Here is a 25,066-nt window from a genome sequence, read left to right on the forward strand (position 1 = left end):
CTATTCTCCCCCTAGGAGAGGTGGATGATTGACCTTTGACCTTTTCGAGGACATAGCCGCTGCATCTGGCGTACTTTCCTGCGACACTGTCGGTTGTAGAGGAAACGGAGCGGCCTCAGCCGGTTCGGTATTCCACGCGGAGGACGGGCGCGTTGAGTTGAATTTCCCAGTCTCAGCAGAGCTGGCTGCCGTCCACATAATTTGTCTTCATTAAGGCCGGTGGTTTGGCTCGGTCCAGGTTTTCATCGGCGTGGTCGGGGAGCCAACCGTGAAGGATGCGACGGATTCAGCATATGTATGTTTCTGCGTGTGTGTGTGTGTGTGTGTGTGTGAGGGAGATTTCGCCTGAGTGTGTGTGTGGTTAAAGTGGAAGTCGTTAGTGTCCCTGGTGGGTATTTTAGTTTCAAGCAAGGTTTAAAGGGCAGAATGTTATTGAGACAAAACAAGATGTGCACAAAGCTTTAGAGCAATAACCGCATGAGAAGAGAGGGTGGCACGCTTACAATTTAGACTCATTTATATCCCTCTTAAACCTATGTTTCCTGGTCATGACCTTTGACCTTGGAAGCAGGAGAACGAGGAGAAAAGTGTTGCTCTGATTATGTCAGCAGCTAGTAACCCTCCACACGCAGATGCTGTTGTATTTCATACTCGGATGGGTTTCCAAAATGTTTTCCACCCAATGTTGAAGTGAGCAACCTCCCGCCTGTTCAAGTCCACAAATAATACTGTATCACATCAAGATCATTTGAAATATGTCACAGAAACTTTAGAAACTCTCCGTCTGATGGCTTTAAGTCTTCTTTCTAATTCCTCCCACACACATAAACATGGGTTCTTTCTTCTCGCTGTGGCTCCTGACTGATAAAAGTGGGCTTGTCAGAGTAATCGTCCCTCTCATCGGCGCCGATCCAAGATGAGGCACTTACCAGCGGCCTCCCCCCTCGCTACGGTTTCAGCGCGTTGCGTCACATCTGTGACAACCCCGTTAGAAGTGCTGGAGGTTGATGGCAAACGGGGACGTTTCCACACCGGCTCCTGCTGCTTGTGCACCGGTTTGAAATCTGCGTGGCCCCCCCTGCTGTGTGTAGACGGGGGAATGCGACTCTTTTTAAATCTCCCTGAATCTCTTTCATTTAGCTGCCATAGAGAAAGAGGCCCGGGATCAAATCAAAATATTGTTTTCTTGCTCCCTTTTAATCATGCTTTTTTTTTTTCCTATCGTGCCTCCCAATCCACTTCTGTTTTTGATGTCTATTTCTGTCTCTGTGTTCAATTGTTAAAGTGCTGTAATATTAACACAAACTCTCTCTCTTAGACCGAGAACGGCAGCGCCCTCCATGAGGCAGCTCTCTTTGGGAAGATGGATGTAGTCCGCCTTCTGCTTGACTCAGGTGGGTCTATAAATATATATCCTAGAAGCAACAACGAACTGTGTTTCCCTTGTTTTCCCCCTTTTATTTTAACCTGGGGCTCGATGCTTCACATGTTTTATTCTCCAGTCATCTCTCTGCTGCATTCGCTCTCACTTTTATAAAATCCTGGACTTTTTGGCCCTCGGATGTCAGGTTAAAAGTCATGGTGATGAAACAAAAATATACTTTTTATCACTTAATTTAAATGTATTTGCAAGTAAAATATTGTATATAACTATTAAGTAAACACATGTAAAATAAGCAGATATAGTTGCATCTTGCACATTCACACTCGAGCTGATTGAATCTGAACACGGTTGTCCTTTGAAACCGCCGCCACCCACTTTCTTCCTTTAGCACTTCCTGTTTCCCGCAGAACTTCCTGTGTTCTTTTGGCCTTTATTTCATTAACATCCTGGATGAACAGAGGGCTACGCTGGCCTGTTTCACTGAGCTGAAGCCCTCCACAGGCCTTCAGACATGGTGTGTTTATGGGGGGGGAGGCAGAATGGGCAGCCAGCCTTTCATTGTCCATCATGAACTATGCCGGGAAGCAGCTGAGGATGTTGAAATATACAGCCAGCACCAAAGATATCTTTGGATTTGGATTCAACCACATCACGCACGACATTTACCCTGTTAATTAGTGAGCTTTGGAGGGGCTGCAGGCGCGTTTTGGTGCCTGTGGACGAAGCTGGGCTGAGCTGGGAGAGCCATATTTACTATAGCTATATTTACAGACTAGGACGAGTGATAGTGATCTTATAGGACATATAACCACATTAAGCATCAACGCTAATTGCTTCAATTAATTCTGTCTTTGAAGTTACAATAAATGCACAAAGAACAAGACATTTTTAAAGCAAGAGAAAAGCAGTAAAAGGTGCTGTGTTCTTTCATGGTGCCCAGCAGAGTGACTAGAATGAGATTTATTTCTCATGAAGAATGGGACCCATGTGGAAGTAATGAAATAAGGATTTATAGTGGAAGAAAGGTGTTTGTTTGGCACACTGTTGAGTTTATGTGTGTGTGCTTCTGAATGTCTTTAGGATGATAAAAGCATAAAGGTGTGTGTTTTCCTCCAAACTACTTGACTGAGTGGGCGTGTCAACAGATCTCAGTCTGTACATGTGTGTATGTGAGAGGACGGCAATTTGTGACTTGTTTTTTTGTGTCTCAGAGATCGACACCAGTCTCAGAGACAACCAGGGGAGAACGGCTCTGGAGATCCTGAGAGAACATCCTGCACCGAAATCCCAGCAGATCACTGCTGTCATCCAAGGTAGCACACACACACACACACACACACACACACACACACACACACGCACACACACACGCACACACACACGCACACACACACACACACACACACACACACACACCCCCCAAAATCCTTACTTCACTTACTGAAACCCTGATGCTAGCCTGAACCTTCAAACCAAGTCTGAAACCCGCCTGTGAGGGTCTGTCTGATATCCAAAATGTCCTCCTTCTCAAATTTGTTCTCACAAAAGTAGATAAACAAGTTCAGACAGATTTACTGGTAGATTTCACATGAATTTCACTTGAGAAATTGGGTCGTTTCATGAGCATAATATTAGAACACATGCAGTAAATGTAACAGTGTTTAAAGATACCGTATTTACAGTTTAACAGACAACTTTTCATCGACATTTTAAAAGCTTACAGCTGCAGGAGCACAGTGATTGGCTCTCGGATGACATTTAAAATGGCAACTTGATGAATCTTGCAGACACGTTAACATGTGGATGTGATCCAACTGAGAAATGTTGTTTTCCAGGAAGTGTACCTTCTATCGGGGAAACAATGGGCGCTCCCGTAGTCTGTGTGTGACGGTGGGAGAGAGCACCGTTACACAACTCAAGCCGAGTAACAGCTGTCCTTCCCAATTCTATCCCATTGTCTACCGGCTGTTCTATTAAAGAAGATGGCCACTGATGCTCTCCTGGAATGTGTGAAGTCGGAGCTGCATATTGTTCCTTTCAAAAAACAGGGCTTCCACCCAGAATGCACCTCTTCATGTCCTCTTCACGTCCGGTTAGAAGCCTAAATATAACGTTTGTTGCATTTTTAAAAAAATGTTTCAATTTCATTGACATTTTAAGCCAAACAATAACGACAATGATTAACATACACTTACATTATGCATCAACTTTGCACAGAACCTCACTGTAATATAGAAGGACACACATTTATTTATTTTTTATCTGTTTTATGACATAGATTATGTTCTGTGGTTGTCATTCTTATGTTGAATTTCACCGCCTTGCCATTAAATATTTCCAGTTGTGTTTAAGATTAAAACCACAATTTATGATTGGAGCAGCACTATTTACATCCAAATACACACAGTCCGTTCAAATGTGGATTGAGTGGCTTCCATTACATCGGCTGCAATTTGAATATGGAAATGTTTGGCGAGCAAAGGCTTATCGTTAATCCCAAAGACAGAAACACGATTTAAGTTTTCCAGTGAAATCAGCACTGCGATGAGGAAGGACTGTGAGGAACTGTTTAAATGTTCAATAATGCTTTTTGAATCTGCATGTTGATGCCTGCCAAAATGGAGGGGTAAATACCACAGGGAGGGAAAAAAAGCCATATGTGCTTTGAAACATTCTCGATTTATCCACAGATTATTTCCTCACAATGAGTCGTTCACTTTTCATCATACTTGTTAAACCATCTGCTTCATGATTAAAAGTCACAAATGAATAGCAGCACTTCAGTCAGTCTTTTTCAACTAAAGAAAAATGTTTTTTTTTTACTTGTTTTCTCTCTTCGGTCCTCCACCTGCCTGATTAAAATGCCGGTTTGGGCCCTCGTCTCCGCTGCACCATGTGTTTAGCGTGTGACCAGTGATTGTTAGTGTGAGTTTACTCCACAGTACAGGGACACAACGTTTCTCCAGATTGCAACTTCTAAAGACGGCGTTGTCCTGAGGTGATTATGAAGCTCGGTATGAAACGCTGTAATCTGCGGCTTGGAGGCCTTCCCTATCGCTATCTGTGTGAGAGACACGCAGGAGGTTCAAAGAGGGTCAGATACTGGACGAGGGATGAGGAGAACATGTTAGTACGGGTCGGTCTTACTGTAACTTGGAGGCACATTTAGAAAGGGGAACTCAGGCTGGATCTCAGGATTGTTATAAAGTAGCTATAAATTAAGACGTAAAGCTGACGTTAAACCAGGACAAACAGTGATGCAACAGGCGGAGCAGCTTAGTTGTTATTGCTGATTCCAGTCTCTCATTTCATGTCTACTGTAACGCTGAAAGGATCTGATGTATACCCATAAATACATTCAGCTGGTTTGGTTTTATTGTCTCCTAATTAAATGTTTTGGTTTAGTCTTACAGCTCTCATTTGTTTGTGGTAGCCGGCAGCATTCTTCACGAGAAACTTGGGCCGAGTGAATAGTTTGAAGCTTCGTTCATAATGTAATTTGAATTCCATATTTATAATTTGTCTTGCATAAGCTGCTATATCTGCACAGTTGAAGACAAAGATCAGGCTACACTAATATTATAAATGTCATGATGATTCCAGTGGCTGTGTAGGATTGTTTCTCGTGCGATTGAAATATTTCCAATAACTTTGAAGCGTTATTTAGTCCAAATATCAGAATTTATTGTAAAAAGATGGATGTAATCATGTCCAAAATACTCTGCTTCAGTCCATATATGTTGGTGTTTAGCCTCTCAAAAAATATGATTGCAGCAAAGGCGAGTCTTTGAGTGAACTTACGTATTATCGCTCCGAAGGAGATGCTACGATATTAGCCGAGCGCAGAACAAGGACGTTGATTTCATTCTGAAATATAATGACTCTATTCTTATTAAGTTTCAACTTTTTCAACTTTTGAATATGAGACAAAATCTTGCATTTTACAGGGTTTACTTTCCAAAACAAGAGACACAAAACAGCAGAGATGGATAACTTACTGCATTGTATTCCATTGTATTTTGAATCGTCGCTTGGTGTAAAGAGATTTCCGCCTTAAATTAGTGCATAAAAATTCACCAGAGTGCAGGAAATGAAGTGGCGTCCAACTTTCCGCACATAAAGGGAGGCCTGCCTGTCGGTTACCTGTACGGCGGTCCAGCAGCAGTCTGAATTACATTTATTACCATAATAACACAATCATTTCTTTTACATGTTTTTAGGGCGAGACAAAGCTTTGAAGCTTCTATTGAGGTTTGAATGAAGCTTGTAAAAATAAAAACCAGACATTTGTACAGACCTGATAAAAAAACACTGCAAACTTTGGCTTCTCTGCTAGAACGTTAAAGGTTTGGTGTGAGTTTTTACTGACGGACCACCGGTGCATCGGTGGGGTCCAACAGGTTAATGCAGCTGTTTCATATCTTATACACTTGAGCTTCATCCTGCATGCTTTGGATTCTGAGCCGTGCACATAAAACACTGTGCCATTTAGTGACTCTGAACGTTTGCAAATATGCAGTGAACGCTGTGGCTACGACACTAAAAGACTGTTAGATTTCCAGAATCAATGATGGAAAACACTTTTAAAGACATGAATAGGCCACTTGTGGCTTTTGAAATGTCAAAAAATCCATGTCGCAGTAGATATTATACGAGGGATAGCGGCCGTCAAAATCTAATCTCAATAAACCGGCGCTGGAAAATGGAGAGATTTGGACTTGGCCATAAATAGACTGTGTGTGTGTGTGTGTTTGTGTGTGTGTGTGTGTGTGTGTGAGAGAAAGCGAAGAAGAAGAGCGAGATAGAAAAAGGCCACAGCTGTGACTTGGTGAAAAGATCAGCTGCATGCCATTTCCTGTTGGAGAGGAGATGGAGGAGGACGGACACACACACACACACACACACAGAGAGGAAAAGACCCGTCATTTACACAATTGTACCAGCTGAGAGGCTTTCTGGTTGCCACAGGCACCTCATTATGAGCAGATTGTCATTTGATTTGCGGCGCATGACTCTTCGTCCTGTTCAAGTTGACTTTTTTACTGGTCATGTACTTGCAGTGCAGCGGTTCATCTATAAGGATGTTTCTTCTGATGTTTATGAACCATCGACTGAAGAACCACACCGGGGAATATAACTGTCAGGCATTTAATGACATCAAATGAGCATTAAATGACTCTGATACACTTCCTCGTACTCCGTCTAATTGTATGCAAATATGGTTGTGTATCATAATTATTGAGCTGAGCGATTCATGGAAGTAGAAATACAGACTTTAAAAGGAGTCCTCATTAGGGCTCAGCGGGGAGTCTGCCACATGATCCCGCCGTCTAAGCGTGCTCGAGTGTTTTCAGCTGCTAATGCCTCATTTAAACTACTTTACTATCCAGTCCTCAACTTATTTTTCATCACTCCTGAACCCTCGTTGTCAATTGTTCTTCTCTTTTGCTTTTATGAACAGTGGCATGCTCTATTAGCAGAAGCTGTGAAGTCTATTTGCAGCGCAGGGAAAAGTGTGAATTGAATGCAGCACGAGCTGTTTACCATGCTGATGGCCGTGCTATCGTATTGATCCGGTGAAAGGCCTCTGAAATGCGTTTTCTTCCCCGCCCTTCCCACACCATCCACATTCTCCTCCAAACGCCTCCTCTGGCCGCTGGCTCCTCTCTTTTTCCCTCCTTTCTTCTCTTTTCTGACCGTCCATCTTCTTGTCCCTTCATGTCTCTGTAGAATATATGATGGACGAGATGGAGAGGAGGAGTATCGTGGAGGAGCCGGTTCGCAAGTGTCCCATCCCTGCACCTCGGACCTCTGTGCCCTCGCCCTCCGCCTCCCCCTCTCTCAGACACAAGAGTGAGTAAACACAGTGATGTAACTACCACACTAATGATTGTTTCCTGACCAGAAATGCACCAAACAGAATGGAGGAAGTGGGAGAATATAAGATTTCCTGCTTGTACTGGGAAAAACTAATCAGAAATAATGTATATAATTGAAGGAAATACACTGTGGGTCAACCCTGCAGCCCAGGAGAAGGATTTATCTTAAATGCAAAATATATTTATGCAACTCTTCTTGTTTCATCCAAACAGGATTCGATATCAGTTTTATTTTTTATTTTACAATATGAGCAAACAATATCGTGTAAAGCCAGTGATGGATAGCAGCGCCTGTTAGTGGAGACACACGTTAACTACACTTCTGAACAGTGATACAGTTTCCTTGTGCGGCGCTGCCCCCTGTGTTGTGAATGTAACACTGCAGGAGTTCCTGCTGATCCTCTGCCTGGTTCAGAGACCGTTAGTCCCGTCTAATAGTGATGGGGACTGGATTCATACTGATGCTTTAAGGAGCTTTGGGTGCTTTCCTCACTCTCCTCCTCCTCCTCCTCCCCAGATGACGCCGTGACAAGTGAGCTGTCCAAACTGCTCCATGAGATCAAGAAGTGCCGGGACAGGGACTACTCCTTCGAGGAGCTCTGTCACACCATCTCTTCCCACTCCATGGACAGCTTCGGCAGCGGGCGGCTCTCTGACGAGGAGCGCCCGGATCGACCCAACGGCACCCTGACCCGAGTCAAGGTACGACGCTCAGTCATGACAGCTTGGAGGAGATTAGTCTCTTGGGAGTAAATTGAGCTTATGTTATGATCCAGAACTTCAGTTATGAGTTGTGTTGAAGTAATGAGTCATTGTTTCTTACAGGCATGACTGCTTTCACACTCTCTTGGATGATTTGATGCTTTTCTCTGTGTTATTTCATTATAAACTGATTAACTAGCAGTATGAAGACGAACATTTTTGTTTACTATTTCCATTTTAGGTACTCATTAGTTGCAGCCATAGTTAAAACTCCTATTTGTGTGTTCAATAAATAGTCACAATGTTTTGAACACCACTTTACGACCATTTTGCACCTTTTTTTAAACAAATGAGATGATCAAGAGTGACAAATTATGACTGCTTGTAGTTTGTGTATTTTGCCAGCAGAGAGCAGTATCAGATAGACCAATGCCACTGAGCTGGCTTCTCCAACTGAGTATGATCTTGTTGCTGAAGACAACAGCTTCTGTTTGATTTTAGCCTGAATTAGTTTAGAATTGTAATTTGTGCTCAAACTGCCGTCGACAGCCAGCAGGCGTTGTTTTTCTTGACCTTCTCCTCATTAGATGCCCTTTTATACTGGAATAGTGTTAGTAGCCTCTACTTCCCTTGCTGACACTCTGACACACACAGAGGGAAACTGATTGGAGCTTATTGGTTTGCGTTTGGGGATGAAATAGCTGGCTTTCATCAGTATTAGCTGACCTGAGAACCACAGCTGCAGTTCATTTCCAACGCCCAGCGCAGCGTGACGAAGAGGCTCTGAGCCTTTTCAATTCCACTGGCCGGGAAGTCAGACGCAGCGCAGGACATGGAGGTCATCTATCACACTGACCCCTCCCCAACCTGAACCTTTAGATCCCAACACACACCTACACACACACACACACCTACACACACACACACACCTACACACACACACACACACACACACACACACACACACACCTACACACACACACACACACACACACACACACACACAGAGAAGAAGCATCCAAAGGAATGTTTGTCTGTGCTTCTCGCTTGCTTATTTACGGCTTGTCTGTTTCCATTTTTCAATCTATTTCTCTGCTTCTTGCTCACCTACAGCAACACACACACACACACACACACACACACACACACACACACACACACACACACACACACACACACACACACACACCTTCTCACACACACCTCATTGAAGGAATATTTCGACACTGATCAATAGCTCATCATCTTCTCTATATCTGTAATGGGCTCGATATGAAAAGCAAGCCGAGGAATGTTTTCCTACAGTGTAGCAGGCAGTCAAACACACGTGTGTGTTGAACGTGCACCTTTCTGCTCATGAACTTTTCCAGGAGGATCATGCGATCGCTTGTGTGCGTGAGTGAATGTGCACCCCTCTGTCTGTCCACGTCTAATCTCACATCTCTAGGATCTCTTGCGGTTGCGCTCTCAACACCTCGTATCGTCCGTTTTATTGACTACCAGGTGCCTCCTCCTTACCCACGACCCTTCACTGGCCCTCAGCCAGTAGGGGCCACTAGTGATCACGTCACTGATTATCAGCTGCTATCCAGAGACATTAATTTGAGTGTTTTAGACTACCAGCTAACAGAACTACCAGTACACATACAGCTCAGTAACATCGCCTTTCAGCCACTCACACACGGCCCGACAACACGGCGAGTTTCATTTTGTTTTTAGCAAGATCGTGTGAAATGCCTTGTTGGACTTGTTAACGTCGAGCTGTTTGCCTGCATTCATTGCTGCTTGTTTTGGAGTTTGAACAAAGTTTGTTTTATGACGCCCACAGCCCTGTTGGTGTCTAGACCAATTTTGGGGTTTTATTCATTCAATCACACGATAAAGCAGCGGCCGTCGAGGATGCACCTGGTGGAGATCGGCGCTCCACTCAGTGCACCCTTCTAGTTTTGGCTGTAATGATCTCAATCCGTCTTGTGTCTCTCTCTCTAAGTACCAATTTGTATTCTATTGCTGACATTCACAGTGTGCTGGTGTGTTTATTTGGCCCCGGGCTGCACGTCTGTACGTGTGGCCGGAGCCATTAGTATGGCATTCAATGTGTCTGTTACACATGAATAAAACATGCACAATCCCAGGACGGCACATACACTCAGCAACGCAGGCTCCTCACATTGCCTTGGTAGCCATTGTGGTTAAACCGAGCATTAATGGGAATCCATGTTTGTACGTGTCGTGTATTCAAATGAGAGCTTGAAAGGATGTGTGTTTACTGTGGTCAAACCAGTATACGTCGCTGGAAGAGAATTCTGCAGATTTACCGGTAATACGTAATATTTGGAGTAATATTAAGCAGCAAATTGTCATATTTGAGAAGCTTGAAGAACAAGTTTTGCTGTGGTTAACATTGTTTTCTAGTCGCCGGAGAGCTTGTGAATGTGTGGGGACATGAATTTGATCTGCTTTAAAAAAAAAACAGCAGGTCATTTTCTTTCATTAACGAGCCTTGAATATTTTGAAATCAAGTCTGTTCAGATAAAATGATTAACGCGTTTTTTTGATTTCCACCATCAAATGAATTAAGCCAATTTATGAGCAGCAGATTCCACAGTGGGCTGTCGGAGGCCCCGCTAGAGTCTTTTTGATGCATGATTTGATCTGGTTTAATCAGAATCGGACCCGGTGGCACCGACAACAAGCATTAAGAATAAATATAAATAGCCAATCGGTATTGAATTAAAACTGTTTTATAAGGTCCTCACTATTACTCTAAGTAGAAAACAATTCCCAAATAGTAATCTGTCTCTTTCAGGGTTTGCCATGGACACTTAATGTGTTATTGATCGCTTAAGCACAGGAATGAATCCTTAATGGCGTCCGAAAACACTGGCCGTTATCTGGATATCTAGTGTTGAGTCACATACAGTTCAGTGTGTGTATGAGGACTGGAGTCTGTTTTACATCAGTCAGTATTGCAGTGTTGCGGAGGGCCATTTGCAATCCGGAGCGACTGGTGACCTTTTGGTTTCGGCCTCATTTTCTGCTTCCATCTCCAGTCTGACTGCTGTTCTTTTGCTCTTCCCACCTGTCCTTCCCTCCCTCTGTATTTTCCTCCAGCACCTCTCCAAGTTTATCTCTTAATCCTCTCTTGACTTATAATATTATTATTTTTTGTGTGCTCCTCGTTGTTAAGAAGATTTTTCCTGTTCTCGTCATCAGACCTCCGTCTACTCTCTCCCTCTTTTAAAAGCCACCATCCAGACGGTGGTATCCGTCTGCGTGTTCCGCTGTGACCTGCGTCCGCTGCAGCATCATGCGGTTAACTGAGATATCAGGTGGGCTGTAGCTGCTCTCTGACACCTCCTGCCACAGAGCGCATCCACACACCTGCCTCCTGGGAGCCGGAGAGCCCCGGGAAAGGACACCGTGTGATGAAGTTGTCCCGCCGTTCCTGCACCTTTCTCCTCGCTGGTTAACTCATTGTGGCACCCACTTTAAATGGCGTGTCACTTGTTTTAAGATAAAAAACCCCCCAACAACAACCCAGAAGTTGCTGCCTGGGTTTTAGGTAACCTGAAGGCCACCATCGTTCTCTGACACGCTTGGAAAGGGAGGGGCCAACGGAGCAGCATGCAGTTGGTTGCAATCTGCGACCTCACCGCTAGGTGCCACTAAATCCTAGACACGTATAAATAAACCATCCCTCTTCTGAGCTCTTTGATTCATTCAGTTCTTTGCCAGAATCTTTTCAGGGCTTCTCCTGCCCTTTGACCTCCTTACTATTGGTTACTTGTTATTTGGGAGATTTGATGATTGAAATACATTTTATTTTGTTGTATGTGAATGCAGCGGCCAACCCCGCCTCTCGCCGTGCCCCTGGAGGAGGATGAGTCAGAAAAGAGTTGTGGCCCCACTGGATTCTGGGAGGCCCTGACGCCCTGCAATGGCTGCCGCAACCTGGGTTTTTCCAGCCTCTCACAGGTACACACACACACACACACACACACACACACACACACACACACACACACACACACACACACACTTGAATTCCAGTAAGTAATGTCACTGCTTATTTGCATTATATTATATTTTAGAGTGGGCATATAATGGCACTTGTATAACATAATAGTATCACTCACAATCAACATAAATGTGTCACATGGTGTAGAATAATGCAACACACACACACACACACACACACACACACACACCGCTTCACTACAGAAATTACAGACTAGTGATATCACCATTGTTCTGAGTGAATACTTTTACTGGTTACCTTGGGAACGCAGCAAATGAGCCGTCACCAGCGAGACTGGCTCTCCTGGCAGCTCTGGCTACTCTGTTCATTGTCTGTCCATTCCTTGCTCTCGTGTTTGTTCTGTCTTTTATCATTCATATACGCCTCCTATCTAGTTATCAGAATATTTGCCAAAAAAAAAAAATCAGCTTATCTCGTTGTAGCTTTGAAGCATTTGCCCTTTTTATGAGGACTTGGTTCGTGAACTTTGATTGAACAACATGTAACTGAAATTTCTGATACAATGAGATCACACAAAAGGATAATCATCCCCTCGGGGAAGAGTAAAAAACTGCATCGGCAAAAGGAGTACACGGCAGAATACAAATGTGGACTTTTGGTGTTTACTGATGTCGGGTTTCTTAGAGGACGAGAACCAGCATCGATTATTCTGTCAGAAAGCCCAATATTTGGCATCTGATCTCTGATATCAGCGATTCATAATGGAGAAGTGTGTGTGTATCCACCCTTCAAACGTATTCATGAGCTCAAGGTCCACAGCTGTTAATTGATTGGTACTTCAGATCTGCACATTTCATGAGAATAAATCACAACGAGGCAGCAACGAGTCTCAAGTGGCATATTGGTATTATTGTCAATTAACCCACCCATAAGGAATCAAATATTTTGGCCAAATGGATACACGGTACGTTGTGGACATGTTGTTTTTTTCATTTTATATCTGTAGTCATCTGAATATTTCTCTTGAATATTTGAATGTTCTAGTGTTTTATTCTTACTGCGTTCTCTTACTGCGCTGTAATATATCGCACATTAGTAGCGCAAATGAGTAGGTGAAGAGGTGGAAGCCTCTCGTGTCCAGTAATATGAGCTACGATGGTATAAGAGATGCACTCGAAACACATATATACTGATCGTATGGTGAAGGAGAGGGTCGGAAAAGTGGGCCCTAGTCTGAATGGTTATTGAGGAGAATCTCAACAAGACAGCGTTGAGCTTGCTCTGCTGCACACAGTCACGACTAAAGAAGAACAAGACTAATTCTATTTGATTAGAGCTTAGTTGGCCTTCCTTAGATCGTGTGCAGCTCTCATACCTTTTTGTACCTACTGATGTGTTCAGGGTTCTAGGTTATTAGGGATAACTGGAAATCCAGTGTGTGTGATGTGAACAAAAACTCTAGAATAGCAAGTTGAATTGAAACGCCCCTCCCCTTCCAAGTGTTCCCGCTCCGCCTCGTCTCCTCGCCTTCACGCCGCGTATACGCCGGGGCGGTTAAGTGTGTGAAGAGGAGATTGTTGCTCCAGCAGCAGGACATCTGACATTAACAACACAACCGACTCTCTGTCTTGTATGCTGGCAGCCTTCCTGCATTCATGGCACGCTGCCTGGAGAGGTTTGCACCTGGATGACTAGTGTGTGTGTTTGTGTGTTCATGTGCGTGTGCTAATAAAAAACCGTGTACGTCAGTTTAAATGTGAGCAAGAGGGTTAATAGAGCACATTTGGTGGCATCGGCTTATGTGTCTGAGTTTGGCGTGGCTGCATTTTGAGTTTGTGTGTGTGGCTTTTGTTAAGGGAGGAGGAGGAGGAGGAGGAGGAGGAGGAACAGTGTGAGCGAGGAAGAGAAATTGTTGTTATCAAATAATTAAGTGTGCACCGTGCTCAATTTCCCGGCGTAATTATGAATAAACAGAGTTAACATAAAGGGAGAAGCCGGCGCGCCCCCCTCGGAGGACGAACGGGCAAAATGAAAACCGTTTTTAAGCTGCAGTCTTTCCATCTCTTCTTATCATCCCACATGAGATCTGTCAACCTAATTCCTTTTTAGCTCTCCATCCCATGTCTCTCTCTCTCTCACTCTGACTCATCTATCGCTCACTTTATATCGCAGCAGAAGTGGGCTAACTTTGGTATCGATTGTCTGAGCACGAGAGTTTTCACGTCGTCCGGCTGTCACTCAAGACTGTCAGTCAAATGCTGGACTCGTCTAACACGTCGAGCAGAGATCGCTTCACTCAACACTTTAGCCGACTTTACTTTAGGTTCAAGGGATGGTTTGGGTGTTTTAAAGTGGGGTCGTATGAGGTCAGAGTGTTGTCTACAGTAGAAGAGTTTATTTGATTTCATTAACATGAGAGATTCTGTTAAGTCCGTGCGCTTCTCTAGTAAAAATGTAATTATCTGAATCAGAAGTTGGTAGTGGAGGATTTGGTTGCCAAGGAGACGTTGTAAACAGACAAATACAATGTTTTTCAGTTTTTGAGTACAACTCTGATTGCTTTTTTCTGAATGTTTCTTATACTCGAAGGATTTTTAATGTTTATACAAATACTTAGAGCACCAATTTTCTTCCGTCCCTTTGAAACTCTATCTTCCACAATAACGTTGAAGGATACGTCACTTAAAACAATATTTGAAGAGAATAACCTTCATGGCGATAATACTTGTTGCAGAAATATCGTATTAGCCTGCATTTGGTATAAGTGGGTGTATCTACTCAACTGGCAAATCTTGTGGTGTGTGTGTGTGTGTGTGTGTGTGTGTGTGTGTGTGTGTGTGTGTGTGTGTGTGTGTGTGTGTGTGTGTGTGTGTGTGTGTGTGTGTGTGTGTGTGTGTGTGTGCCTAAGCAGGTTATATGAATGTGATTATTAGTGTTTCAGTGCATCTGTTAGAAAGGGTTCTGTATTAGATTATGCGGAAAAACACTCTGTTCCTAACTAATGAATATGTCATTGGATTCTGTTTCATTTTTACGTTTCTCTGTGTGTGTGTGTGTGTGTGTGTGTGTGTGTGTGTGTGTGTGTGTGTGTGTGCACACGTGCCCGCATAAGGACGCTTAACTTAACCGCCGCCAGCCACAGGTGTCCTCCCACCGCCGCCATGCAAATAATGCCGACGTTTCCTCAACCGCGTTGACTTTGACAAAGAAGTTCACCTTGAAAGCAAAATAAAGAGAAAGGAGAAAGATGATGAATAAATGTATGAAAAATATTCCGATAGAGAGAGTTGCTAGGCGACACAAAAATTCCTAAGCCTACAGGCGTGGGATGTCTACCATTGACAAATCTCCGTCACCATCAGAGCGATGCGTATTCACACACATCATCATTTCCCCAGCTCCACTCCTCTTTTCACCACCTCCTTCTTCTTTTTCCCCATCTCTCCCTTTACTCCTCAGTCAGACCTCCCCATTAGATGTCTCTGTCGAGTGGGTGGCTGCTGACCTTTACCGGCTCAGGGAGTTTTTAAAGAGTTGAATGAGAGCGAGCTGGTCGGTGTCGCGCTGGTAGTTAAGATCAGAAACCCACGAGGGCTCTTGAAGATGAAAGGCAGGTGTTTCTGAGAGGACAGAGATTACGTGGAGGGCTCCAGAAGCCTGTAAATGAAGCCCTGAATGAGCTCTGTGGGAGGTTGGGTGAGGTTTGGGATCATACGATTTCTGAGGTCTGATGTAGTTCAAAATCACTGTGTTATGCTGTAAAAATAATGGCCCGACATATTTAAAGCAAACGTTTGATAAGCTGTTTCCCTTTGGGTGCAGCATCGTTAGTTAAAAGTGTGTTTTTAATTTATTTTGTGGAAATTAAGGATATATTCTGCCTTCTGTGTATTGTAATTATGTTCAGTAAAAATCACACATGTTAAAATGCAAAAAGCAATAGTTTCCCCTTCTTTTTCTTTCCCTCCTCCTCGCTCTTATTTGCTCCTGCTCATTCTCTCCGCCTGCTGCTCTCTGCGGTACGCGATGCAGCTCTGTGCTTACACTTAGTTCTTGTTAATGGCTTTATGCCCTGCGGACTCTGCAGTCATAGACTGTCTTCCTGTCGACCTAACCTTCAACACACACACCTATAGCTGCTGTCAACCATTCTTTTTTACTGAAATAGCACACACACACACACACACACACACACACACACACACACACACACACAGATATGCTGCCCTTGAGATGTTATCTTGCGACCATGTCCACAAGGAGTAAAAATAATGTAAATGCAGGGTACTGGGGTCCAGTCCTCGTAGAACCACTGTGTTCGATACTCGGCACAAAGTCAAAAACATTCCCAGTTGACCTCATCAGAGTCGTCACTGATGCTGTTTATGATTTGCATGGACAGGATGTCAAGTGGTAGCCGGGGGGAGGAGTCTGGTTTGGGGACTCCAGAATTGTCTCCGTTCTTTGCTGAGGCCGTGGTTCTCCTCCAGAAAACGGTTCTTCCAGGTTGGAAGCGAGGGAGTTAAAGCATCTCCGGGTCTTGGTGTGGCGTCATGTCACTCTTCATTTACCAGGTCTCAGACTTCTGGAGGGAGCTCGGAATAGAGCTGCTGGTCCTTGAGTGTGAAAGGGGGCAGCTGAGGTGGTTTGGGCGTTCTAGACACCCTGCTGTCGAGGTTTTGTGACGAACGTCCAACCGGTCCTGGGTTGGACCCAGAACACACACGAGTCTGGGATGTTCTTCTAAAGCCCGGCCCCAGATAACATGGGGGGATGGATGAAAACAAGATGAGGGATGTACTTAGTTCATATTTAAGGAAAGTTAATTATGTACATGTACAGTTCTATACGTGTATAACATCTTGTTTGAGTGTTGATTTAACTGTGTGGTTAATATTTCATAACGCTGTATTGTGGTCCCAGATGACTTGTAAATATTCAGAGCCAATAATGTGATCACAGTGTTTTTTTCTCCTCCTGGCAACACGGTTGGGGAAAGATGGTTGGGAAAAAAATGCTAATTTCTATAGGCTTTGTCATTTTTCTAGCCATTTATTCACAACTGACTGGTTTGTTGAGCGTTATCCAGGCAGCAGCAGAGCGATGTAGCGCTACCCTGCAGGGACTAATACATTTTAATTCAATAACCAGTAGTTGAGAGTTTTATGAGTCCCTGGAAAAGAGTGGGTCCATGTTAATGTGATAATTCAATATTTGGGACATACAGAGACTGACTACACAGTACAAGAATGACCTTGTGATTCTAAGCTTCATAATGGACAGATATGATGCTTTTGATCTTCCCATTTAAAATAAAAAAATGAGTGCTTTTCGCATAATGCTCTTTCCTTACAGTATGTGGAGACCTCAGCAGGTATAAGACATTTCCAAAGTCACAGGAAGTCCCATTTAGTCGTGTTTCTGAGCGTCAGTTTAATGCCACAGACCTTGTGTTGTTTTTCCAGACTTATGTCGTGCGGCGGCGTAAGTGGTGCTTAGAGGATTTCTCAAGGAGAACGACTTTGTGACAGATCGTTTCAAGTCTAATGTTCCACTTCCTTCTCTTTCTGACCTTTCTTTCTTCACTTTACTTGTCATTTTTCTCTTCCATCTCTTCCAGACTTCATTTCTCCTTCTGGCTGAATCGAACATCTATAGGCGTCCTTACAGATACGTGCTCAACTAACCGGGAACAGTTTGAACGGATTTTCTCAGGAAAGATTCGTATTCTGAGTTTTCACCGTATATATTTTTAGGGATTCACTATCGCCCAAAACAAAGCCCAACAAAGAGGAGGACAGGACAGCTGCCATGCTGAGCGGTTGGCCCGTCAGCAAGGTGTTTGTGTACTCGAGGATGCTGGGAATCTGTCGGCAGCGATATCCTTCATCGGGACTGAGACGTAAAAAAGCAGAGTACCCATAATAGTTATAAATAGGAAGTCATTTTTAGCACTCCGAGCTGCAACACAATCTGTGACCCTTAACTGCATTGTCTTATTGTTTTTGTCTGTTTATTGGAAATAACTAAACATATTACATAATCTTGGGGTGTAAACATTGTGTGTTTGAATCATGTTGGCGGATCTGCAGCATCCACAAAGAAACAGACGTTTTAATGCTGGAAAGTTGAAAGTCGGACATTGAAATGTGCTCAAAAATCCTGTTTAACTTTACAGTAATGAATAACAGCGAATGCTGGAGGTATGAAATCCTGTCCTCTCAGGAGGAATCCTTCAGACTGACAGTGTTACACTTTATCTAAGGAGCTGCTACTCTGCTAAAGTTTTGGATACATTTGTACCGACGTGTCAGTTTCTGACTGCAAATCTCCAGACGGTAGATAACAATGTAAAGGCCGGCGACTTCCTCTGAAGTTGTCAGGCTGCAGTGAAATGCAGTAAAGGTTCGTTCACACTGCGGTGGTTCTCTGTCAGCGGCCTCTTGCTCCGGCTGCCAGCCGTGTCTGTGGATTAAGCACGGAGCCAGGGGAAGCCACAGTGTGAGCGTTGCTCAATACAGCAGCCATCACAGAGGATGTGAAGGCTGCTATTTGCTGAGGAGTGACTGTCGGCGTCCTGTGGGTGGCTCAGCTAGCTGACTTCTGTGGGATTAGCCAGCCGTGGAGGGGAATCCAATCATGCAAGGCAATCCCTGGTCACCTCTCTGACCAACCTCCACCTCTCTCCTTCTATTTCAAACTTTGCTTCCATCACTCTCACTTCTGCTTCTCCGTATCTCTCTATCTCAACATTTGCCCGACTGCATTTCTCATCTCTTTTTCCTGCTATTAACCTCCTTTTCGTCACATATCAGAGTTCTGCTCGACATTTCTGGAAATATGGCTTTCTTGCAAGTCATTTGAAGAAACTCAAACTTAACTGTTGACTCCAATGCTTGTTTCACTCACGCTTCACATTAGGGGTCAGACTAATTAGTATCTATTCGGCTCAAAACGTCGGCTTCGAGGAGTCGAGGGGATGGGCTGTCATTAGCCTCATTTTTACATTTTTTGAAATACCGCAATCTTTAATTCTTCCGTCGGTCTTTTGGTCAGTTTGTCTCTTCAGCGCTGCCCTCTCATGACTGCTCGTCTTTCTCCAGCTCATGAGGGCCTCAGAGGCTCCATTGTCCTCTCTGGTGTCCACCCCTCCCTTTTTCTTTCTAATCAAATAGCCTCCGTGAGGAAATGCCAGCAAATTATAGCCTCCATTCATATCTGATGGCCTATGAACTCGGTGTACAGTGTGTGAGGCGATGGGTCGGGAGACGGAGACGGAGACCTCGCAGGATTTAAGGTGGTGCCATAGAAGCTCCTCGGACGTGACGCAAGCAACGGCACGTTTCCTATTTGTGTTATCAGCCCTACACACACACACACACACACACACACACACACACACACACACACACACACACACACACACACACACACACACACACACACACACACACTCAATTATGCCCATAGAGAGAAACGCACCAAAAAGTATGCACTCAAGCTCTCACGGGATCGTCTGAAACACGCCACACTGCATTATCCCACCGACGGATAATCACACAGCTTTACATGCGATCTTTTGGTCACATGTGCAGACGCCGTCGCACACACACACACACACACACACTCCGACGTTTAATCTGGCCTGTGCAGTTGGACGGGAGCTGCATACGACCTGCTAATTAGTGGCCAGAGGAGGCCTCTGTTTGTCTGCTCCCTTCCTGTTCAGCCCAGACACAAGTTCCTCTGTGTCCTATCTCTGGCCCTGGAAGATAGGGAGGGAGGGAGGGAAATGAATGAAGACCGACTGTGTTTGTTTGTTGAAGGGACCGCTCATATCCAACCTCGCGAAGCCTTTTTCTCCCACTTTCTCGAATCCGTCTGACCCCTCTGGGGCCGAGCGGGAAGAAGAGGCGGCATCTATCAAAAATATCAGGTAGCTAAACCTCTTGTCACACTGCCGGATTAATTTCAACTCCAGGTATTCGGTCGCTGCCGGGCTTCGCGGTGGACTTGAGCGTGAGGGATTTCCTTCCAGCGAGTGTCCTCTTGGAGATAGAGTGCAAAGTAGTTTTCTGCTGGCGAGGGAATAGCTCAAACTTTAAGCCCGTCGCTCACGTCGATGCAGCCGAATGGGATATTTTGCTGTGTTTATTGCAGTCTGTGTGTGTGAAATCAAACGTGTTAACTGCATTTACTTACATTTCTCTGTGTCTTTACTGCGTGTGTGTGTGTGTGTGTGTGTGTGAGGGAGGAAATCCCTGCTCCACACTCACTGCACTCCCACTTCCTCACTCATTTCCCTCTTCCCGCTCTCCCCGTCTTGTGCTCGTCTCCTTGGGATTTGCCGACGCAAACTCCAAAGTAAGTGTTGAGTTGGATCCTCTACCTCTGCCTTTTTAACCCTGGACGATGGGTTCCGTTACCTCCGTCAGCTTTGGCCTCGCTCTCTCTCTCTCTGGTGATGAAGGGTTGGGAAGAATAGATGGAGCACATGTTGGGAGAATGAGAAATGAATCTCCATCCTTTGTGAAGATCACTTCTCTATCTCTTCCTGCTGTCTCCTTTTAATTTCGTCCGCCTGCAGCTGCTACAAGGGAGACTCTTTGCTGAGCTCGTGCTGTTTTTCAGCTCGTCTCTCTTCAGTGCATCCATTAATGATGCCGCTCCACTGGTGGCATTTTAAAGACGTCCGTATTTCATTTTTAATTCATGGTGACAACTCTGTAATAACTGTAAACAAACGAGAGCACGGTGGAGATGTTTGATAGCCTCAAACTCACGTCTCTGTTTCATCAGAAACATCAGAGCTGCCGTTATGTTTCCAGGACCGTCCATTTCCCAGTAATCTTGTCACTTCCTGTCGCAAAGACAATGGCTTCTCTTGTCTCTTTCGATTTGAATTTACTTTCACTTCCAGTAACTTCGTTGACGACGAACTGCACCCTCTTCTTTGTGCCATAAAGCATCTATTTTAATTTCCATGTGGTTGTACGTTTACGTCCAAACAAGGAACCAGGATGCTCTGAGAAATCGAACAATACATTTGCTAACATGCACTCCGGTATCTCCCCTATTTCCCCTTATTTTTTGGAAAATATATTTTCTTACTCCAGCTGTCACAGTGAATATGTCGAGTGTGTGCAGAAGGGCTGATGGTGCTCGGGGAGGATGGGCTCTTCAGTGAGAACACAGCTTTTCTGTTTGAATTTAAAAAAAAGATTGAAACTGACTTTGACTTCTAAAGCCGTCTTTGTGACGGTCTCAGTCTTGTGGAGTTATTTTGAATGCGAGGATGCTGCTGTGTGTACGTCTGTGTCATATCAACCACGTCTCCTAGAAGTTAGGATTACGTACCACTAGATTGCAAAGGGAAAAATGTTTTTTTAATGAATTTTAAGGCTGTTGGTTAGGTTTTCTATCGAGAAAATTGAAGAAATGATGTTTGTATCCGTCAAGTTGAAGCATGATGCTCCTGAATGTGTCATTATTTCCTGCATATTCACGACTATTTCATTTATTTTTCCTCCAGGATCCGCTCGCTGTAACTTCATTTGTGATGGTTATATTTAGGTACGACAGGTATATTTAAGTAAGAGACAGGGTTGGTACCAGTGATGCTTCCCTGTGTCACATATTGCACCATGCTTACGTGGATGAGGCAGATTGGAAATCCAGTCACGGTGTACAGTATTCTCTCTCCAGGTGAACTCTAACCGGGGAAATCGAGTTTCTACTCGGCAATTCCAGAAACCTGCTTTCTGGTTTGCATTCTGTATAAAAAAAAAAAAATCAGGATACTGAAGGAAGCGTAAACAAACTCTACATATTGCTTTTGAAGGCTGAACTCTCAAAATGGATGTGAGGATGATTAATTGCACCTTTCATCTGAGCCGTGGGATGAGTTTTTCTGCGGGAGCAGCGGACTAGCGGCAGCGGGAGCTCTTTATGGCTCCGTCAGCGTGCTCTCAGACTTTTCCTTGGGCTCGGTGAGTGAAATCTGCTGCTAACCAGGTTGTCACTTCAAATCAGTATCAGCTGAGGCCGGGCCACCTGCAGAGCCTAGGCCTAAAAGAGTGGCTGGGGACTGGGTCTCCATTAGCTGGTAATGGCACTCTAATTGAGTGCTGATGGGGGTAGAAGTGTGTCTGTGTGTGTGTGTTGGGGGGGGGGGGGGGTGTAGGCCTTTTAATAAACTGCAATGTGAAATAAGTCTCTGATTGATTGCAGAGTGTGAGTGAGAGAAATCATCAAGGGACTGATTGCTCTGTCAGCCAGAATGATGGATTCAGTTTGAGTGTGCACAGGGTGTGATTGATGGCCTGGTGCAGTCTGGGTAATGTAGTCGCACACCATGACGGGAAGAATGATGGTTGTTGAATGAGGAGCGGAGGCTGGCAGAGGGCGAAGGGGGGGGGGGTAACAAGTCAAGAGTGTTGTCGTAGCCGCGCCCGAGAGTTATCACCATGGTGACAAGTTTACTACGGATCGCATTAAGAGGTCTAACCAGGGGCCGGTTGCCCAGTGACACTTGAGCAATGCATTATGGGGGAAAGGCAGACATCCAGAGGCTGCTGTATCTCTGGAAAGAGATGTTTTGTCTGTGTGGCTGAAATGACGCTCGCCCCGTAACCTTTCCCCCCCGCTCCACATCACTCACTCTTGTTTTTCATTCTTTCTGGGTACACATCTGCCTCAGAGATAAGGGACCTTTCGGTTCTCTGCTGCTCTCTCGGTGCCCTTTGGGACTCAACCTTTTTACCAATGCCGCGACAAAAAGCAATCCCCTTAAACACGGAGGAGAACGCGGTTATGTAAAGGTCCCAAAGAAATGTTCAACTTCCATGTTGTGTGAATTCATCACCTTCAAACGAGGAGTCCTTTTCAGAAGTCCCTTTTGGTGGAAAATCATTGATGTATTTCATTTGGTATGCAAATTACAATTTAGGCATTTGGCAGATACTCTATTCAGGGAGACTTACAATAAGCCTCACAAACAGTATTAATTAGAAAAGTAAAGCAGCAGTTAACAGTTTAATTGCATATTATCAAATAAGACAAGTGCTTTCTTGTGTGTGTGTGTTTGTGTGTGTGTGTGTGTGTGTGTTTGTGTGTGTGTGTGTGTGTGTGTGTGTGTGTGTGTGTGTGTGTGTGTGTGTGTTGGGATTTCCAACGCTTTCTTTGTGACAGCTGTATAATAGAATGCATAGAGGCCCTGTCTACGTTCTGCAGTTTGGAGACACATTTTTCCCATGTTGACGGCTTCATAAGCCCTTTTTGTTGTTGTGTTTGAGGGAGTTTTGTGTCCCGTTCCTCAGCGGTGTTTTTCTGTTCTTTAAAATACACTCGCACCATGTGATGAGACCCTGCAGCGGTTTCACTGGCAAACACTCAACCTTCCTCAGTACCGGGGTTATGAAACTGAAATGAAGCCATTGTATCTCATATTTTAAGCTAATAATAAGATTAGAAAACATGTTTTGCTGTTTAGATATTTTCTTGCATATAAAACCCTTAAATCTACAAATGCCGCACTGACTTCTCTCACAAATACAACCTGTGACTATACGAATCTTTGGCAGTCTGAAGAATTTTATAGCAGCTGAATTTAAGACAGCTCTTTTTTCTTTCTTTCGTTTTTTTTTTAAAGAAATGCTCCACCGTGTTGATCCCCGTTTTCACAGAGAACCAAACCCCAAAGTCCTGCAGGGACAGTTAAGAGACCCATCAGTAAACTCTCCACGATTTTTAAAAGAAGAAAGTAAAAGTTTTTTTTCTTTTTACATCCCTTCATGTTCAGTGTTTGCTTTGAACATCGGCCTGAATCATTCAAGATAATCCATCTGTGGTTGAACTTGAGTGACAGCCTTGAGTCGAAGTGTGTGATTACTGAGCCGCTGTGTGTGTGGTTGTTGGGAAAAGGTGAACAAAAAGATATTGAACAAAAAGACCCTTTGGCCTCGATAGACACATTAAACACCCCACATCTCTTTCTGGCTCTTTGCTGAGTTATGTTGCTGCTTTCTGTCTCACACAGCTCATACAATCAAACTCTCTTTGGTCCGAGAGGGCTTTCCCCTTTGCTTTCCAACACTATTTATCAGCATAATGCATAATTTATGGGTCGGTTGGAAGGGATAATATGCAGTACATAATTAATAATGATATTAGTGTTGTGTTTGTGTTCAGTGAACTGCTGGGAGTTGCTGTTGCTGAAGTACCGTAAACCTGCGTTCCCTGTGATCGTCCGGTTGCTGGATAATGCGATGTGTTTAACGTTCCTCTCTCTCCGTTTTTATCTCTCCGTCCTTCTCCCAGGATTCCAAACACTCGGCGGAGATCGTCGCCTCTCCCTCTCTGGATGTTTTCCTGCCAGAGGACGAGGACAACCCGTACGAGTCCGTGACCACGGCCGTCACGCGCAAACCCTGCTCACTCGATATCACGCACCGGCTCAACGCCTGCCCGCGCAATGGTAGGACAATAAAGAAACTCTACTTGTGTGTCACTTTCACTTTCATTCAGCAACTGGAAGCCTCACGTGTAATTAACTTATGTTCAATCAAGTTATTTTCACTGTTATCGTTGTACGCTCTTTGTTTTCTGACCTTTTTTTAAAACGTTTGCTTCAAATACAGTGGAGCATATGGTGCCTTCCACTGTGATCTATTGACTGTGTTCACACGGATCCATATGACCGTCCCGCTGTTGTGGTGATCACAAGTTTAGTGGAAGACTTGAACCACCTGGATGCCAAGCGGCTTGTTTATCCAGCATTAACACGAGTCTCATAGCAATAAACAGGTGTGGAAAATGTGGGTGAGAGTGAGAACAATGTGGTTTGGGGATATATGGTGGAATGTATGCCTGTAACGCTGTTTGGGTGGGATTCATTTGTTCAGGGGTAGTTGGGTGCAAGGACATATTTTTTGGCGATCGGAGGCAACGCAACACACAACATTGAGATATATCAAGAAGCTTTTAATTACTCATCTGGCAACTTTTATGTCCATGCCGAGTGGGTTCAGGTCACTTACCCACTGGCATCCTCAGCGTCTTCAAAGCTGTTTTTGTGTCAGGATTCGGGTTGAGTTGGTCCTCCGGCCTCGGACCCCCCCA

The 25,066-nt window shown here is 44.4% G+C and overlaps 1 protein-coding gene across 5 annotated transcripts in view; it reads left to right on the forward strand.

Moving 5' to 3' along the window:
* Positions 1-25,066, forward strand: part of anks1b (ankyrin repeat and sterile alpha motif domain containing 1B) — a 163,511-nt gene that overhangs the window by 60,689 nt on the left and 77,756 nt on the right. For all 5 annotated transcript variants that reach the window (XM_084038697.1, XM_084038695.1, XM_084038693.1 and 2 more), the window contains exons 6-11: positions 1,319-1,394; positions 2,596-2,697; positions 7,115-7,237; positions 7,781-7,965; positions 11,812-11,943; positions 24,266-24,422. In XM_084038697.1, coding sequence (XP_083894823.1) covers positions 1,319-1,394; positions 2,596-2,697; positions 7,115-7,237; positions 7,781-7,965; positions 11,812-11,943; positions 24,266-24,422 — 775 coding nt within the window. The remainder of the gene's footprint in view (positions 1-1,318; positions 1,395-2,595; positions 2,698-7,114; positions 7,238-7,780; positions 7,966-11,811; positions 11,944-24,265; positions 24,423-25,066) is intronic.

Source organism: Eutrigla gurnardus (genome assembly GCF_963514095.1).
Source record: "Eutrigla gurnardus genome assembly, chromosome: 21".
Taxonomy (NCBI): Eukaryota; Metazoa; Chordata; class Actinopteri; order Perciformes; family Triglidae; genus Eutrigla; species Eutrigla gurnardus.